At 43.3% G+C, this 19,557-nt stretch overlaps 1 protein-coding gene across 2 annotated transcripts in view; it reads left to right on the forward strand.

Moving 5' to 3' along the window:
• Positions 1 to 4,461: 4,461 nt before the first annotated feature.
• Positions 4,462 to 19,557, forward strand: part of PTPN2 (protein tyrosine phosphatase non-receptor type 2) — an 81,222-nt gene continuing 66,126 nt past the window's right edge. For both annotated transcript variants that reach the window (XM_079717201.1, XM_079717200.1), the window contains exon 1: positions 4,462 to 4,598. In XM_079717201.1, coding sequence (XP_079573327.1) covers positions 4,530 to 4,598 — 69 coding nt within the window. In that variant the 5' untranslated portion in view covers positions 4,462 to 4,529. The remainder of the gene's footprint in view (positions 4,599 to 19,557) is intronic.

Below are 19,557 nucleotides of genomic sequence, written 5' to 3' on the forward strand. Positions count from 1 at the left end.
AAAAATGCAGTGCATTCAAATATGCTGTTTCTTAAGAATAATGATAATTGCTAATGTTACTAGGGATGTGGGTAAACTCGTATAGTTTTAGATGTCTACCTGTAGTATACATTGGTTTTCTTCCTCCATAAAGCAATTTAGTATTGCATTTCAAAAGCTACAAAAATATCTTTAGTAGATTCTCTAAGTGCCCTGCCCATATCCCCTCAGCAGCCACCTGTACTCTTAGAGGCTATTTTCTGCTTAAAGATGTTCTGGCCATGGGAACTGTCCATTTGGGTTGCTATAATCAAAATCCCATAGATGTGCTGGCTCAAGCATTTATTTCTCACAGTTCTGGAGGCTGGGAAGTCCAAGATCAAATGCCAGCAGATGTAGTGTCTAATGAGAGCCAGCTTCCTGGCTCATAGATGGCCATCTTTTGTCTTCTCGCCATTTCCCCCTGTGCGGCAGTAAAGGAGCAACAGAACTCGCTGAGGTTTCTTTTAATGAGGCTCCACCGTTGTGATGAAATTGCCTCCCAAAGGTCCCACCTCCATTTCAACATGTGAATCAGGGGGAGAAGTAGACATGCATCCATAGCAGGAACACGCTCAGCTTACACCAGGGCAAGCTGGAGTGCCAGAGCACCAAGAGCCTCTAGAAGCTTTCTTCAAACCATGACAAGTGGGGAGTTGGTGGTAACACCCCAGCTTCCTTGCCTTTCGGTTTGGATAGCTCAGCAGTAGTTCTGGACTTCCTCTTGGAGCTCTCCAGGGGAACCAGGTCCAGTTGCCTACAGCGGTAATGGGTTGTTAACAAACCCTTTACAGCTTCCTTCCTTCCTGTCCCTGCCTCCCTTCCACACTCTTTCACCAGGGTTTCCTGGCATCACCTCCCACATAACATACTTGCACTCAAATCTCCTTCTCAGGGCTTGCTTCTGGGAAGATCTAAGTGGAGATAACAGTGATAACTTTTTGCCCAATAATTCCACTTCTGGTATTTATCCAAAGGAAATAATCCTTAAAAAGGAGGGAGGAGTTATATCCAAAAAGGATATTGCAGCATTTTTTTTTTTTTTTTTTTTTTTTTTTTTTTTTTTTTTTTTTTTTTTTTGCGGTAGGCGGGCCTCTCACTGTTGTGGCCTCTCCCCTTGCGGAGCACAGGCTCCGGAGCACAGGCTCAGTGGCCATGGCTCACGGGCCCAGCCGCTCCGCGGCATGTGGGATCTTCCCAGACCGGGGCACGAACCCGTGTCCCCTGCATCGGCAGGCGGACTCTCAACCACTGCGCCACCAGGGAAGCCCCAGCATTTTTATATGGCACGAAAATTGGAAACAATCTAAATGTCCAACAGAGATCCATTCAGTCACATTTGTTTTTCATCTACTGTATTCCAGGCACTATGCTGGACTTGGGATTCCCAAATGGAATATCATACAGTTAGATGGGACAGGAGACAAGGCAGGAAGATGACGAAACCTCAACTAGGGGAGCAGCAGGGGGGACAGAGTGGAGCAGAGAGAGAGAGAGTCCTTGGAAGGAAGAATCAACAGAACCAAATGACCTGTTAGACACAGAAGAGAAAGGATGGGGAGACAGTGAGGATATCGTCCAGGTACGTGGCTTGGGTAAATGGGTGATGGGAGAGAGAATGCAGAAAAAGAAGCAGGTCTCAACAATAAGGTCTTGAATCCAGATTTGAATAAGTTGAGTTTGAGAAGCTTTACTCGGTTGCTTCAACATTATTTAACGTCTGTGGACCCTCATGCCACTTGACTATACAAGCCAGGCTCCTGGACTCCTGTCTGCATGAACTTTCATTCAAAAGAAACAAAAATCCAACTACACAAGCTTTGAAGAATACTTTAGATCTTTCTTATCAGTTTTCTTCAAGTCTTGTTCCAGGAGTTTTCACAGGATATACCCCAGAAACATCCCAGAAATCCTCTGTAGACATTGCTCCTTCTCAAATTTCCTGTGGTCATAAAAATACCTCCTAATTGTCTCCGAAGCAGTAATTCTCCCACCACCGTGCTTCTCTCTCCGTTCATTTCCTCCTCTGCTCTCTGCCCCTCCCATGTGTCTCACAACTGAAAGATACCATCAGGAGCACCAACCGCTGGAGGCCATGCTGAGCCTCTCTAGGGAGACTGGAGGGTCCAGGGCAACCCATCTCCCCCATGGAATGAGGTAGATGGTGCCACGTGGAGAATGTAGTTCATCTCTGTTCATTTCATGGCTTGCAGTCAATGCAGATGCTGCTGGGGTGAGAACCACTGCCTTAGAATCCTAGCTGCTCGCAGCAAACTAGGACAAACCGTTAGAGGGCCAGCGCTGCTCCCCCAACTGGGGGTTGACAAGTGAGTTCCTGAAGGATGGTGTGCATCTGGTGACAAGAACTGTTGCTTTGAGATCAAGATTTGATGAGGTGATTGATGCTAAGAATCATGGGGTATCCCAGGGGATACCATGCCTTTAATCTAAATAATCAGTTTCAAGGACAGAACTTCAGAAACCAGGACAATTAGATTGTGGGGCACTTCTGGAGGGAGATCTTATATATTCCTCAATTACACTCTGTAAGTAGAAAGGCTGATTGGCTGCTTAATTTTCTTTATTACAGTTTCTTCTTGCTTCCACAGCTTACTGGGTTTTTCTGATCAGTGTTTTCATTATTTTATGTGTGTAAGGACCCTTTTTTCCCCAAGTATTTTAAACCTCTCATGTAGCTCTGTTCCACAGAACTTCGATGATTTGTATGCTCTGCAATACTTTAGCCACTAGCTCATGTGGCTATTGAGCATTTGAAATGTGGCTAATTAAACTGAGGAACTGAATTCTCAATTTCTGTTAAAGAAAAAAATTATTCCTGACACTTGTAGAAGATGATGAGGTAAGGAAGACTTTATTCAAGGTGTGTGGGGCGACTACTGTGACAGGTATAGGGACAACGGCAATAGGTCTTGTAGTGGGGGAGAGATTGGGCTCAACCCCAAATTCAGAATGGGAAGTGGGAATTTATAGCCAAGCTGGGGGAAAGAGGGGGTCAGTGGATGGAAAATTACTAAGAGGTGTTAAAAAACGAAATTCAACTGAGTAAAATTTAAAGATCCTATTGGCTTTATTAAACGATTCATGTATTGGGCAGATGGACAGGAGCCCCAAGAAGCTACACAAAACGAAAGACTTACATGCAGTAGGGAGTTGGAACAAGGGCGTTATCCCAGGCAGAGAAGTGAACTGGTTACTGCAGGGTCGAGGGCAGGGGTCTATCAGGCAGATCACCTAACCAGTGGTAATTAGTGATTCTTGATTTATTCCTTTAAGTTCCATTTCTGGGAGAGCTGAAACTACCATCAAGTTTAGGTTTGGTGACACGGGGCTTCCCAAGCGACTTCAATTTGGGCCTGTAGTCTTGTTTTTAATAGAAGAAGCACAGGGGGGTTCTGGGTAAGCCTAATAGGATTCTAGCTGAAGGCAGGCCACGGATATCAGATGTCACCCAGGGGGAAGGCAGAAGATGCGGAACCTGGTTAAACATCAAGAGTGATCAGGGACTTCCCTGGTGGTCCAGGGGTTAAGACTCCGTGCTTCCACTGCAGGGCGTGCAGGTTCGATTCCTGGTCCAGGGAAGTTCTGCATGCCGTGAGGTGTGGCCAAAAAAAAAAAGAAAAAAAAAATTAAGAGTAACCAGATACTGAGAATGGGGGATTCTGGTTAACTGACTTACCAGGATTCTTGCTAAAATTCGACAATGCAGAGAGAAACAGAGCAGCCCAAAAGTTGAGACTTAGCTGAAAAAGAGCTCAGAGGATCCTGAGTAGAGTTTGGTCAAGGAGAGAATCTTTGTCCTTTCATTTAATTTGAAGTAAAATTTAAATTTCAGTGTTGGACAGCACACTAACGTTTTTCTAACCCTTCACATTTCTTACTGAAGATGATAAGGTGTCCTAAGCATATGAGTTTCCCTATGTGAAGCGAGATAATTTCCATAACCAGCACGTTTGTTTGGCAACAGACGATTTGCTCTTTTTACAGGTAATAACTTTTAAGTTGTGTAACGTTTACTTAACAAGCTGTTGTCTCCAACCTCCAGGAGAGGTTGCTTCTCCTTTTGCTGCAGCGGTTTATTTGGCACAAAACCCGCGGGCGCCTAAGAGCGGGCATCAGACCTGGTTTACATTTTCTGAGAGGAGAAAGTGGGGCACAGGCCGCTAAACTGACCTAGAGGACGTTCAAAATAAAAATCAAACCCCAAGGCACTCAACCGGGCGCTCTCCCCGGAGCCCCGACTCTGGCGCCAAGCCCCGCCCCCTCCACCTGGGCACCGCCTGGACCACGCCTCACCCGCCGCCCCGCCCCGCGCGGGGCAGCCGGCGCGCTGACGTCACGAACCAGGTACTTTCTCTGCGGCCGGGGCGGCGTGGGGGCGTGGCGGGAGTGGAGCACGCATGCGCGGCAGCGGCTGCGCGCTGCCCGGATCGTGTGGGGCCCGAGCCTCTCCGCCGGCGCAGGCTCCTTCGCGCCAGCTCGCGGCCGGCGCCATGTCGGCCGCCATCGAGCGGGAGTTTGATGAGTTGGACGCTCAGAATCGCTGGCAGCAGCTGTACCTGGTGAGTGGCGGGCTCGCGCAGCCGCCGCCGCCCCCTCCGAGGACCTGGCTTGAGCAAGCCGGCGCCCACCGGGAGTCGCCGCCTCCCGCTGGGGCGGAAGTGGCGGCGCGCGGGCCACCTCAGGGCGCGCGTGCGCCGCCCGGGCCTCGGCGCTCGGGCGCTCGGGCGCTCGGGGTTGGGGCGGCCGCGTGCGCGCAGGCGCAGTGGGCTCCGGGGGGCGGTGCCGGGGGGGCGGACGTGGGCGTGGACGCGACGGTACGGGGGGCGGCTGGAGGGTCAGGGGGTCAGGGGGTCGGGGGGCCGGGGAGGGTCGCCGAGCCGAGGTGGGGCGGCCGGACAGCCGCGGCCCGAGCGTCCCCGGCACGCCGTCGCCCCCTCAGAGCTTTCTGGAAGGAGCTCGGTGAGTCAGGGTAGGCGCCGAGGGGTCGTCCGCGCCCCGGGGCCCGGCCTGAGGGGCTCGGGTGTCCGGGCGTCGTGAGGCAGCTCCCCGAACGCGGGCGCCCGGCGTGATTTTTGGTCGCCTCGTGGAGACGCGCCCTGGGACGGTCTCCTGGGTCAACCACGGAGCCTTTCGATCGAGCAGAACTTCATTTTATCTCTTTTAAAGTGACTTAGTTGTCTGCTTCCTACTGCTAATTATTGCATGTTATTTCCAGGATTGCAGTGAGTGGTTGTGAGCTAAATGCTGCTCCCGCTGTCGGGTCGCTCTGTGTACAGTAAAACGACAAAAAAAGGGCTTTCCTGTAAACCTAGATGCTCCCGGGCTTTTCCCCTTCCCGTTTAATTAGATGACAGTTCCTCTTGTCATTATGTTCGTCATGTAACGTTTTTTTCTTGAGCACATTAGCAGGACGTGTAATAAATACCCTGATTCACGTGGGTCAGAGTGTGTTAGAATAGGGTACTAACTTCAGAGACTGCTGCTAAGGACTTTCCCAATTATAGTAAGTTTTAAATGCAAATTCTCGTAGGAAGCTCTATGTGAGAGCCTGCCAGCTGCGTCTTCTCCAGTTACATTTGTTTTAGGAGAGGCTGCTGTCCCCAGGTTGCGAGTGGTTTATCAAAATACAGGTTTGAGACGACACGGTGCATGCTACAGCTTAATTCAGCTTGACATTTTGATTAAGTAGTTTGACTTTTTTTGTTATCATTAATATCCATGAATATTCAGTGAAAAGTGTAATCCATCTCACCAGAAAAATGCATTTATATTCACTGAAAATTGCATTCAGTTTCATAGAGTTCAGGAAATCCTTTCATGGGCTTCTGCCTAAGAATCCTTTAGTGGGTTCGTCAAAGCTCTTATTATTTTTTTTTTTCCTAGTGGAAGAACAAGAGCATTTGTTTGGTCAGTACAAATCAAGCAGTATACACTGGTATTTTGTTTAAAGTTGGTCACAAACCAGGAACAATGGAAAGCAAGTCCAGAAAGAGTTTTGACTCTGAGTGTTTTCCTTTGACTCTAAACATCCACTCAGCCATTCTGCAGATTGCGCTGTGCACCCTGCCCTGAGCCTTGGGGATTCAGCAGAGAGCCACTGACCAGGTTCCTGCTCCTGAGGCACTCACCTTCTGGGACTTGGTCTCTTGAAGGCCTCATCACAATTCCATATTTTCATTTACTCACTTGTAACACCTTATCATGTGCCAATGTTAGACGGAGTCCCTGCTCTCCAGGATCCAGCCAAGTGGGGAGTGGTAACTAGGGAAGCAGATGAAAACATGAGAGTAAGAATGCAGAAGCTCGTGTTAAGCACAGGGTGCTGTGCATCCCCCACAGGATGCATCTGGGAGTCCTGGCACAGCTTCCTGGAGGAGGTATGGCCTTGCCTGAGTCTTGAAGGACACGTCGGTCAGGGGAGGAGAATGAGGGAGGGAGAGAATTAGTGTTCAGAGGAGGAAGAAATGTGTGCAGAGACACAGAGCATAGAAGGCCAAGAGAATTGCCAACAGCTGAGCCTGGTGCAGAGTGCGGTGTGATGTTGAGGTGCCAAGGGGACAAGGCCAGAGATTCAGACGGAGCCCGTGGGCCCTTGTAGATCAGTCTGAGGACTGTGAGCTAGTTGATAGGACCCACTGTGGAATTTGATGCTTGGAAGTACCACAATCATATCCTCTTTACTTTTTAGCAAGACCATTCTAGCTGTGGGTTGGGTGTGGCTAACTGTGGGCAGCTGGTACAGGGAGGGGGGTCTTTGGGAGTCAACCTGAGGAGAGATGTTGAGCTCTTGAACTCAGGCAGTGGCAGGAAGAATGAAGGGGAGTTACAGATTTGAAATGCTAAGGGAATAGATTTGTTTGGTTTTGAAACTGTTCAATTTGCTTCCTGTAAGACATCAAAATGGGAATAGTTTAATATATAAATTTGGAGTTCAGGAGAGGTCTGAGCTGTAAATGATTTTGGACATCATGAGCATGCAGATGGTATTTGAGGTCCTAGATGCAGGTGAGATCACTTAGGGAAAACAGAGGGTTTGGAAATGCTGAAAGCCAAGGTCAGAGTCTTGACAGATAACGATGTTTAAGGGCATAGGTAGAGAAAAAGGAGCTTGCAAAAAGAAAGGCTAGAGAGGAATAGCCATAGAAGTGGGGGGAAAATTGGTGGTGGGTGTGGAGGGAGCTGATGCTCAGCAGGCACGTGCTGCAGGGGCACCAAGGTCAAAACCGAAAGTGCCCATTAAATTAATGGCTAAAAGAGCAACAGATTCCTTGAAAAGAGCAAGTTTAGTGGAATGCAGAAGTCAGATGTGGGATGGAGTGGGGAATTGTGGCTGAAATGAAGCATGAGTATGTGACTTCCCTACTTTAAACCTTCAGTGGTTTCCCATTGCTCACCATGTAGACTTCAAACCCCTGCCACGGCTCACAAGACCACAGGTCCTGCCTCCCCATATGACTTTCTTCCCTCTTTGTCATTGGGTTCTTCTGTTCCTTGAAATGTGCTGTCTGTCCTTCCCTTAAGGCCTTTGTAGATATAGTTCTCTTTGCCTGAGCACAACTTTTCTTTCCCTTTTTCTTTCCCCCTTTGCTTAACTACCTCCTCCTCATTCCTGGAGTCTCACTTCCTCAGGGTGAGGCAGTGGGAGGAGCTTCCCTGCCTTCCCTTGCAGGGTGGGATCCCCTGGTATGTACCCCTAGTGTCCCATGGCCTCCCCTTTCAAGGCAGGGCATTGGATGTGATACAGCAGCACAGGACTTTGAGACCACAGTTTCTGTTAAGCAAACCACTATCGTTTGAGTAGGAAAAAGTGTTACAGTGGGCTTTCTTCTTTGTAGATCACAGCAGTGGGTATATTGATGATAACGTTTGAGAAGAGTTATGCTTTTTTTGGCAATACAAATTTGACTAGGAAAAGAAAGGTTTTGCTCCTGAGCAAAAAAGCTAAATATAACTAAGAGCTAGACTTGCTTAGTGGTGTGAGGACTTTTGCTTTATACCTTATTATTCAAAGTCTTGTAGGAAAAGGGAATGTATTATTTTGAGACTGATACTCTGGCCCCTTACCCTTTAAAAAATTTTTTTCTTATTTATTTGTTTTTATTTTTGGCCGCATTGGGTCTTTGTTGTTGTGCACGGGCTTTCTCTAGTTGTGGTGACCGGGGGCTACTCTTCGTTGCGGTGTGCAGGCTTCTCATTGTCGTGGCTTCTCTTGTTGCAGAGCATGGGCTCTAGGCACGTGGGCTTCAGTAGTTGTGGCACACGCGCTCAGTAGTTGTGGCTCGCGGGCTCTAGAGCACAGGCTTAGCAGTTGCGGCACACGGGCTTACTTGCTCCGTGGCATGTGGGATCTTCCCAGGCCAGGGCTCAAACCCCTGTCCCTTGCATTGGCAGGCAGATTCTTAACCACTGCGCCACCAGGGAAGCCCTGGCCCCTTACTCTTTTTACCTGCTTTGAACAGTTGCTTTTATAACATAACTTTTGAAATGGGAGGTTTCTGGGAATGAATGACTGGGTTGGAGCTGACTCTTAGTTTATCTTTTCTTGGCCTCATTAGCCTTCCTGCAGGCTGTGCCAGTGCCTTGTACAGATTCAGGCACCTAGTGGGCACTTGATATGTGTTTGCTGAACATGACTTCCTACCACAGATGGGTGACTTGATGTGTTCACATAATTGGGGAGGGGGGAAGCCTAAAGAGATTGGAGGTTGAAGAAAGAGAAGGGAAGATTATTGGAGCCAGAAACCTCAGGAAGCAGGAGCTGATGGGATCAGGAGCACATGGCAGAAGACTTGTCTTGAACGGGCATGGTTGGCAGAAGTGAGATTGCTGGAAAAGTCTAATTTGTCTGAGCGACAGACTAATACATTAATGTAGTCTGAGGTTAATTCTGGCTTTTTGAGAAATGTTCATGATTGCTTTTTGCTTTTCCTTTGTCGCTGATGATTGCTGTCTGAATCAGGCTGGGGCATTAGGAGGGCATAGGAAAGGAATGGAGTACTGTGAGCCTTTCGGGTAAGAGAGTAAAACTGTAGGGAAATGGCAAAAGCTAAGTCATGGAATAATGTTTCTAGTAAGTGGTAGCTCAGAAGGAATTTGGTTGATTAATCAGACTTCGTGGAACTCTTAACTGACTGGTCATTTTTCTTTATTAGAAATTCGTAGTTCAAATATTGTCAAGAGTAAGAGCAGTTTTTACCATTTGTGATTCAACTAATTTTTAGAAGTTAAATATCAAATGAACTCTATTCTTCTAGTACTCACAGTGAGCAGCCAGTGTGGAGGATAAATCAAAGCTATCTTATTGTAAAACACTTCCCTTGCAGTGTCTGTTGCATGTTCTCCTGCCAGCCTTTAATTTAAGTTCTCAGTGCTTGCCATATTAAACTCCTTGAATTTCCTTGAGAATCACCTGCTTTCTCACACCTTGGAGTCTTTGCACATGTTGGACATACTCTGTGCCTACCTTATTTTCTGGGAAGTGTCTCCAAGACTAGACTTTAGTTGTATGCTCCTTCTCTGATTTCTGAACCCTCTATATTCTTTTATTAGAGTATGAGTCACATTGTTTTATTTTTATGCTTTAAATAAATTTATTTATTTATTTATTTTTGGCTACGTTGGGTCTTCGTTGCTGCCTGCGGGTTTTCTCTAGTTGTGGTGAGTGGGGGCTACTCTTCATTGAGGTGTGTGGGCTTCTCATTGCGGTGGCTTCTCTTGTTGTGGAGCACAGTCTCTAGGCACGGGCTTCAGTAGCTGTGGCGGGCGGGCTTAGTTGCTCCGCGGCATGTGGGATCTTTCCGGACCAGTGCTCAAACCCATGTTCCCTGTATTGGCAGGCAGGTTCTTAACCACTGCGCCACCAGGGAAGTCCAGTCACATTGCTTCATAACTGTCTACTTGTCTTTCTGGCTCCTTGAGGGCTGCCTCATTTTCCTTTGTTTCCCCACCATCTGCCTGTAGGCCTGTAGTGTGTTAGATGCTCAGTTAGTATTCTCTAAACAAGAGTACTGCTCCCTTTGTAAGATGTCAGCACCTTGGTTTATTCCAGCCCCTCACTCACAGCTGAGGAGACACCGTCCAGCACGAGGTTGTGACTTCTGTAAGGTCACCATATCCATTAGTGATACAGCGGGGGCCTAAATCCCGTCCTTGTGATTTTCACTGCAGCACTGTCCTGCTTGACCAGCATGACAGCCTATGTTGCTTTCTTCTTATGATCTAATTGAGATTAATGGTACTGAGAGAATCATTTACATTTTTGACGGCAAGAAGAGAGTAGAATGTATTATAATAGGGCGGGTCATTTTGGGACTGGAGGCCTTTAAAACAGCATCTGGGATCCATGGATCAGACTGGAAAGGGATTTTCAAGTCCCCTGAAACTGTGCTAACTTGTTTGAATGCCCTGGGGGATGTAGTTTCTGGGGGATTCCATAACTTTGGTTAGATTCTTTCTTTTTTAAAAAATTTATTTTATTTATTTATTTTTGGCTGCATTGGGTCTTCATTGCTGCACACGGGCTTTCTCTAGTTGTGGCGAGTGGGGGCTACTCTTCATTGCGGTGCGTGGGCTTCTCATTGCGATGGCTTCTCTTGATGCAGAGCACGGGCTCTAGGTGCGTGGGCTTCAGTAGTTGTGGCATGCTGGCTTAGTAGTTGTGGCTCGTAGGCTCTAGAGTACAGGTTCAGTAGTTGGGGCGCACGGGCTTAAGTTGTTCCGCAGCATGTGGAATCTTCCTGGACCAGGGCTCGAACCCGTGTCCCCTGCATTGGCAGGCGGATTCTTAACCACTGAGCCACCAGGGAAGTACAACTTTGGTCAGATTCTTAAATGGAGCTCTGTGATTCCTCAGAAGGTAAGAACCACTGCTTTAAGGAAAAGCAGCTGGGGGAATGATTCTCCAGTGAAGAATATAGAACTAGAAATAAAACTGTTTTGCCTTTGACAGGTTCTGTAGGTTACTGATACCTATAATCATGGAAATTCAGATAGCTGTGTTGTCCCCTACTCTTTCTAGCTTGTCTCTTGTTCAGTTTTTTTTATTTTAACCAGAATCTCCAATAGCCCTTTTTGGCTTCTCCCAGATCATTAGTATCCACAAGAATTCCCTGTTCCCAGTTGGAGAACTATCACAGCTCTTGCAGTCTCCTGCGGTTCCGGACACCCTGTCTGATTGCTTTGTTTTCTTACTCTGTTCACTCTTCCAAAGAGTAAACCAGAGATATGGACAGATAAGATCTAGGAGAGCAGAATTAAAATTAACATAAGTGTGTTAATTCACTTTCTCAGATAAGCATTCATATGGTTTGTTTCCCCTGGAAATTCTTATCTAGATTCTCCGTGCTCTGTTCCCTGTTGGTGGTGCCATTAAAATGATTTCTTACTGGTAAACTGTTAGGGGCAGAGAATATTTAAACCAACTAGTAATTTAGAACTGTGGATAATACCCTTCGTTACTTTGGATAATAGTGACTAACCGTATACTAAGTCAATTTAGCATATAAACTTAAAACATAGCAGCTGATAACTAAGGAACAGATACAGTTCAGCAGGCTAAGTGTTAAAGCATAAGTTCTGACTCTGCTGTTCTGAGTGGAATAGTAAACTTTTCTGTTACATTCTTAGTTGGAATGCTGTTGTACCTTGCTGGGCTGTTGTCTGAAGTAAGTGTAGTGCTATTTTAAATATATTTAATGTAGTGCTAATTTAATGTTCTATTTATGGTACAGTAGTAATAATGTTTCAGGAAGCTGTTTTGACTTAACAGTGAAATCCTTGCTTTTAAAGATCGTAGACACCTTTAGGATGAAACCTGTGAAAATGAGACATGGCCACATACATACAATTCCCCCACATTTGGCATGTGATTTCAAGGGTATCATAGATCCCTAAGGACTGTTGAGGTTGATGACCTCCAGGAAACTTGTATCTGTGGATTTCTGGTATCTTTTTCAGTTTGGGAGGTTTGTTTGTTTTTATATGCTCCTATTCCTTTCACAACCCAGGACTCTGATTTAATATGCTCTTTGTTCTATCACCTAGTTCATTTGGGTCATGTCACTGATCACTGATAACTTTGTGTTAAACTGCCTTCCTTCCTCTAAAGAAAATCTCATACTGAATTATTTTGTTTCTTCTTTCACTGTATTCAAACAACCTTATCCTCTGAAAGCTATCATTTCCTCTGACAGGTTACTTAGTAGTGCTTCCAGGAATTCTTGAGGCGGCCTAGGGTAAGGTTCCCAGGGGTGGCCCACTCTTCCTAGTCAAGGCTGGGGCCTTAGACCATCCAGGTGGTCCTCCACGACAGCAGGAACTGATTTATGCCTCAACCAGTGAAAACATAGGTTCACATTTCGAATCTTAAGTTTTTATTTTTTAAAATCTCTATTACTGTAACATTGTCAGGGTGAGATAGTTATAACACTTTATTATGATATAATATTAAATAATACTTTAGTGTTTGGTACATAGCTTTGTTCTATATAGTACACAGAAAACGTTATATCCTTGTTGTACTTTAGAATATTCTACCTCGAGCTGTTGTGATGGAACAGCAAATAAGAATTTAGGAAATTGGAAAAGAGATATTAATTTTATAAGAAAAAAGTAGGACTTTAAGGTAATCCCAAATTGATAGTTTCTACTTATGGGAGAAATACTGAAATTTCTTTCTTTATACTTAAGGTCCCTAAGTGAATCCTGAATTATATGATGGTTAAGTGTTCACTTTGTTTTATTAGTCAAATCTTTGTGCATATACTCTGTATAAAGATCCTGTGGATGGACACAGTGAAGTAGGAAGCTAAATATGTTGCATGTGTCAGGGTGTTCAGTTGGTTATGGTTCTTCGTATTATGCCCGTCGCTGGTTGGGGAGATAAGATTCCTGGTAGAATAATTTCTGCTATGTATCACACTTCTTTTTGAGAGGCCCTCCTCTGTGAGGAAAAGACTTTAATAAGAATAAAATAGGAACTTCCCTGGTGGTGCAGTGGTTGGGAATCCGCCTGCCAATGCAGGGGACATGGGTTCGAGCCCTGGACCTGGAAGATCCCACATGCCGCGGAGCGACTAAGCCTGTGCGCCACAACTACTGAGCCTGCGCTCTAGAGCCTGCGAGCCACAACCACTGAGCCCGCGTGCCACAACTACTGAAGCCCGCGCATTCTAGGGCCTGTGCTCTGCAACAAAGAGAGGCCACCTCAATGAGAAGCCTGCGCACCGCAACAAAGAGTGGCCCCCGCTCGCCACAACTAGAGGGGGCCCGTGCGCAGCAATGAAGACCCAACGCAGCCAAAAATAAATAAATAAATTTATTTTTTAAAAAAAAGAATAAAATAGCATATCTTGACTAAACTCCTACTTTGTATCAGGCAAATGCTATGTAACTCATTTGTAGGTGGCTACAAATGAGAAAACAGAGATTCAACTTTTCCAAATTTATAGTGCAGTTAAGCAGTAGATACAGATAGGAATCCAGGACTGAATTTTAGAGCTTGTGTGTTTTGTTTTGTTTTGTTTTAATTAATTAATTTATTTATTTATTTATTTTTGGCTGCATTCGGTCTTGCTGTGCTCAGGCTTTTTCTAGTTGCAGCGAGCGGGGGCTACTCTTCGTTGCGGTGAGTGGGCTTCTCATTGCGGTGGCTTCTCTTGTTGCAGAGCACGGGCTCTAGGTGCGCAGGCTTCAGTAGTTGTGGCACGTGGGCTCAGTAGTTGTGGCTCACGGGCTCTAGAGCGCAGGCTCAGTAGTTGTGGTGCACGGGCTTAGTCGCTCTGCGGCATGTAGGATCTTCCTGGACCAGGGCTCGAACCCGTGTCCCCAGCATTGGCAGGTGGATTCTTAACCACTGCACCACCAGAGAACTCCCAGAACTTGTGGTTTAATACATAAATAAGTAAATAATTTGGTTAGGATTGCATGAACATGGCAAAAATGAGAACAGTACAGAAGGATGTGTAGTGGAAAAGTAAGTCACTGCCCCCATGCTCCCTCATTCCTTCCCTGTAGGTGATCACTCTCCTCTCTCCCTTCTCACTCCCTCTCTCTCTATCCAACCCCTGTGAAACAAACAGCATACTGTTTTGCACCTTGCTTTTTTCACTTATATTTTGAAAATCCTTCCCTTTAGATTTCATGTGTTCATTTTAACAGTTGAACGGTATTCATTATTTAAGCACTCATCTATAATGGACATATGGGTTATTTCTAGTCTTTAGCTATGGTAAGCAATGCTGCAGTGAATAACCTTCCAAAGAAGTTGTACTTGTCCATCAATAAATAGTATAAGAACGTGCCTGTTTCCCTACACCTTTACCTAGTTTTTTAATCTTTGTCTGATAGGTGGAAAATGGTCTTACTCTTGTTATATTTTGCAATTCTCTTACTGTGAATGAAGTTTAACAGTTTTTATTTTTAAGAGTCATTTGTATTTCCTTTCTCCTTCTGATATGTAAGAGCTCTTTACATATTAAGGAAGTTAAGCGTTTGTCATATATTATAAATACTTTTTCAATTTATGGATTATCTTTTGACCTTGTTTATGATAGTTTTTCATGTAGAAATTTTAAATATTTATGAAAGCAGATTTATCAACCTTTTCTAAGTTTTTGTGCCATGGCTCAGAGCTTCTCTATGATTACAAAAAATTTTCTCCAGTGTTTTTCAACAGTTTTATGGTTTTATTTCTGTTTAAATCGTTGCTCAACCAGGGCTTGATTTTGATATAAGGAATGAGGTAGACACCCAATTAAATTGTTTTTGTGGTAAAAAATGAGTAACAGTTTGCCATTTCAACCATTTTAAATTATACAATGTAATGACTTTTAAATTTTTATTTATTTATTTCATACAGCAGGTTATTATTTATTTTATACATATTAGTGTATATGCATCAATCCCAATCTCCCAGTTCATCCCACAACCACCACCACCACCACCACCACCAGCACCACCACCATCCCTACCCCGCTTTCCCCCATGGTGTCCATAGGTTTGTTCTCTACATCTGTCTCTGTTTTTCCCTTTCAAACTGGTTCATCTGTACCATTTTTCTAAATTCCACATATTTGCGTTAATATACGATATTTGTTTTTCTCTTTCTGACCTACTTCACTCTATATGACGTCTCTACAAATGACCCAATTTCGTTCCTTTTTATGACTGAGTAATATTCTGCTGTACCACATCTTCTTTATCCATTCATCTGTCGATGGGCATTTAGGTTGCTTCCATGACCTGGGTATTGTAAATAGTGCCGCAGTGAACATTGGAGTGCATGTATCTTTTTGAATTACGGTTTTCTCTGGGTATATGCCCAGTAGTGGGATTGCTGGGTCATATGGTAATTCTATTTTTAGTTTTTTAAGGAACTTCCATACTGTTCTCCACAGTAGCTGTATCAATTTACATTCCCACCAATAGTGCAAGAGGGTTCCCTTTTCTCCACACCCTCTCCAGCCTTTGTTGTTTGTAGATTTTTTGATGATGGCCATTTTGACTGGTGTGAGGTGATACCTCATTGTAGTTTTGATTTGCATTTCTCTAATAATTAGAGATGTTGAGCAGCTTTTCATGTGCCTCTTGGCCATCTATATGTCTTCTTTGGAGAGATGTCTGTTTAGGTCTTCTGTCCATTTTTTAATTGGGTTGTTTGTTTTTTTCATATTGAGCTGCATGAGCTGTTTATATATTTTGGAGATTAATCCTTTGTCCATTGATTCGTTTGCAAATATTTTCTCCCATTCTGAGGGTTGTCTTTTTGTCTTGTTGATAGTTTCCTTTGCTGTGCAAAAGCTTTTAAATTTCTTTAGGTTTCATTTATTTTTGTTTTTATTTTCATTACTCTAGGAGGTGGGTCAAAAAACATCTTGTTGTGATTTATGTCAAAGAGTGTTCTTCCTGTGTTTTCCTCTGAGAGTTTTATAGTGCGCACTCTTACACTTAGGTCTTTAATCCGTTTTGCGTTTGTTTTTCTGTATAGAGTTAGGTAGTGTTCTAATTTCATTCTTTTACCTGTAGCTGTCCAGTTTTCCCAGCACCACTTATTGAAGACACTATCTTTTCTCCATTGTATATCCTTGCATCCTTTGTCATAGATTGGTTGACCATAGGTGCGTGGGTTTATCTCTGGGCTTTCTATCCTGTTCCATTTTTCTATATTTCTGTTTTTGTCCCAGTACCATATTGTCTTGACTACTGTAGCTTTGTAGTATTGTCTGAAGTCAGGGAGTCTGATTCCTCCAGCTCCTTTTTTTCCCCTGGAGACTGCTTTGGCTATTCGGGGTCTTTTGTGTCCCCATACAAATTTTAAGACTTTTTGTTCTCGTTCTGTAGAAAATGACATTGGTAATTTGATAGGGATTGTGTTGAATCTGTAGACTGCTCTGGATAGTATAGTCCTTTTCACAGTATTGATTCTTACAATCCAAGAGCATGGTATATCTCTCCCATCTGTTTGTGTCATCTTTGATTTCTTTCATCAGTGTCTTACAGCTTTCTGAGTACAGGTCTTTTACCTCCTTAGGTAGGTTTATTCCTGGGTATTTTATTCTTTTTGTTGCAATGGTGAATGGGATTGTTCCCTTAATTTCTCTTTCTCGTCTTTTGTTTTTAGTGTATAGGAATGCAAGAGATTTCTGTGAATTAATTTTGTATCTTGCAACTTTACCAAATTCATTGATTAGGTCTAGTAGTTTTCTGTTGGCATCTTTAGGGTTATCTATGTATAGTATGTCATCTGCAGACAGTGACTGTTTTACTTTTTTTCCAATTTGTATCCCTTTTATTTCTTTTTCTGCTCTGATTGCAGTGGCTAGGACTTCCAAAACTATGTTGAGTAATAGTGGCGAGAGTGGACATCCTTGTCTTGTTCCTGATCTTAGAGGAAATGCTTTCAGTTTTTCACCATTGAGAATGATGTTTGCTTTGGGTTTGTCGTATATGGCCTTTATTATGTTGAGATAGGTTCCCTCTATGCCCATTTTCTGGAGAGTTTTTATCACAAATGGGTGTTGAATTTTGTCAAAAGCTTTTTCTGCATCTATTGAGATGATCATATGGTTCTTATTCTTCAATTTGTTAATATGGTGTATCACGTTGATTGATTTGCATATTGAAGAATCCTTGCATCCCTGGGATGAATCCCACTTGATAATGGTGTATGATCCTTTTAATGTGTTGTTGGATTCTGATGGCTAGTATTTTGTTGAGGATTTTTGCACCTATGTTCATCAGTGATATTGGTCTGTAATTTTCTTTTTTTTTTTGTAGTATCTTTGTCTGGTTTTGGTATCAGGGTGATGGTGGCCTCATAGAATGAGTTTGAGAGTGTTCCTTCCTCTGCAATTTTTTGGAAGAATTGAGAAGAACGGGTGTTAGCTGTTCCCTAAATGTTTGATAGAATTCACCTGTGAAGCCACCTGGTCCTGGACTTTTGTTTGTTGGAAGATTTTTAATCACAGTTACAATTTCATTACTTGTGATCTGTCTGTTCATATTTTCTATTTCTTCCTGGTTCAGTCTTGGAAGGTTATACCTTTCTAAGAATTTGTCCATTTCTTCCAGGTTGTCCATTTTATTGGCATAGAGTTGCTTGTAGTAGTCTTTTAGGATGCTTTGTATTTCTGCGGTGTCTGTTGTAACTTCTCCTTTTTCATATCTAATTTTATTGATTTGAGTCCTCTCCCTCTTTTTCTTGATGAGTCTGGCTAATGGTTTATCAATTTTGTTTATCTTCTCGAAGAACCAGCTTTTAGTTTTATTGATCTTTGCTATTGTTTTCTTTGTTTCTATTTCATTTATTTCTGCTCTGATCTTTATGATTTCTTTCTTTTACTAACTTTGGGTTTTGCTTGTTCTTCTTTCTCTAGTTTCTTTAGGTGTAAGTTTACATTGTTTATTTGAGATTTTTCTTGTCTCTTGAGGTAGGCTTGTATTGCTATAAACTTCCCTCTTAGAACTGCTTTTGCTGCATCCCATAGGTTTTGGATCATCATGTTTTCATTGTCATTTGTCTCTAGGTATTCTTTGATTTCCTCTTTGACTTCTTCAGTGGTCTCTTGGTTACTTAGTAATGTATTGTTTAGCTTCCATGTGTTTGTGTTTTTTACATTTTTTTACCTGTAATTGATTTGTAATCTCATAGCGCTGTGTTTGGAAAAGATGCTCTATATGATTTCAATTTTCTTAAATTTACCGAGGCTTGATTTGTGACCCAAGTTGTGATCTATCTTGGAGAATAGATCCAGGAGAATAGATTCTGTGTGCACTTGAGAAGAAAGTGTAATCTGCTGTTTTCAGATGGAAAGTCCTATAAATATCAATTAAATCTCTCTGGTCTACGGTGTCATTTAAAGGTTTTGTTTCCTTAATTTTCTGTCTGGATGATCTGTCCATTGGTGTAAGTGAGATGTTAAAGTCCCCCTCTATTATTATGTTACTGTCAATTTCTTCTTTTATAGCTCTTAGCATTTGCTTTATGTATAGAGGTACTTCTGTGTTGGGTGCGTATATATTTATAATTGTTATCTCTTCTTCTTGGATTGATCCCTTGATCATTATGTAGTGTCCTTTCTTATTTCTTGTAACATTCTGTAAAGTCTGTTTTATCTGATATGAGTATTGGTACTCCAGCGTTCTTTTGATTTCCATTTTCATGGAATATCTTTTTCCATCCCCTTACTTTCAGTCTGTATGTGTCCCTGGGTCTGAAGTGGGTCTCTTGTAGACAACATGTATGTGGGTCTTGTTTTTGCTTCCATTCAGCGAGCCTGTGTCTTTGGGTTGGAGCATTTAATCCATTCACATTCAAGGTTATTATCAATACGTATGTTTCTGTTACCATTTTCTTAATTGTTTTGGGTTTGTTTTTGTAGGTCCTTTTCTTGTCTTGTGTTTTCCACTTAGAGAAGTTCCTTTAGCATTTGTTGTAGAGCTGGTTTGATGGTGCTGAATTCTCTTAGCTTCTGCTTGTCTGTAAAGCTTTTGATTTCTCAATCGAATCTGAATGAGGTCCTTGCCGGGTAGAGTAATCTTGGTTGCAGGTTCTTCCGTTTCATCACTTTCAGTATATCATGCCACTCCCTTCTGGCATGTAGAGTTTCTGCTGAGAAATCAGCTGTTAACCTTATGGGAGTTCCCTTGTATGTTATTTGTCATTTATCCCTTGTTGCTTTTAAAATTTTTTCTTTGTCTTTAATTGTTGTCAATTTGATTACTGTGTGTCTTGGTATGTTTCTCACTAGGTTTATCCTGCCTGGGACTCTCTGCACTTCCTGGACTTGGGTGGCTATTTCCTTTCCCATGTTAGGGAAGCTTTTGACTATAATCCCTTCAGATATTTCCTTGGGTTCTTTCTATCTCTCTTCTTCTGGGACGCCCTATAATGCAAATGTTGGTGTGTTTAATGTTGTCCTAGGCTGTCTTCATTTCTTTTCATTCTTTTTTCTTTGTTCCACGGCAGTGAATTCCACCATTCTGTCTTCCAGGTCACTTATCTGTTCTTCTGCCTCAATT

This window comes from Hyperoodon ampullatus (assembly GCF_949752795.1).
Source record: "Hyperoodon ampullatus genome assembly, chromosome: 13".
Taxonomy (NCBI): domain Eukaryota; kingdom Metazoa; phylum Chordata; class Mammalia; order Artiodactyla; family Ziphiidae; genus Hyperoodon; species Hyperoodon ampullatus.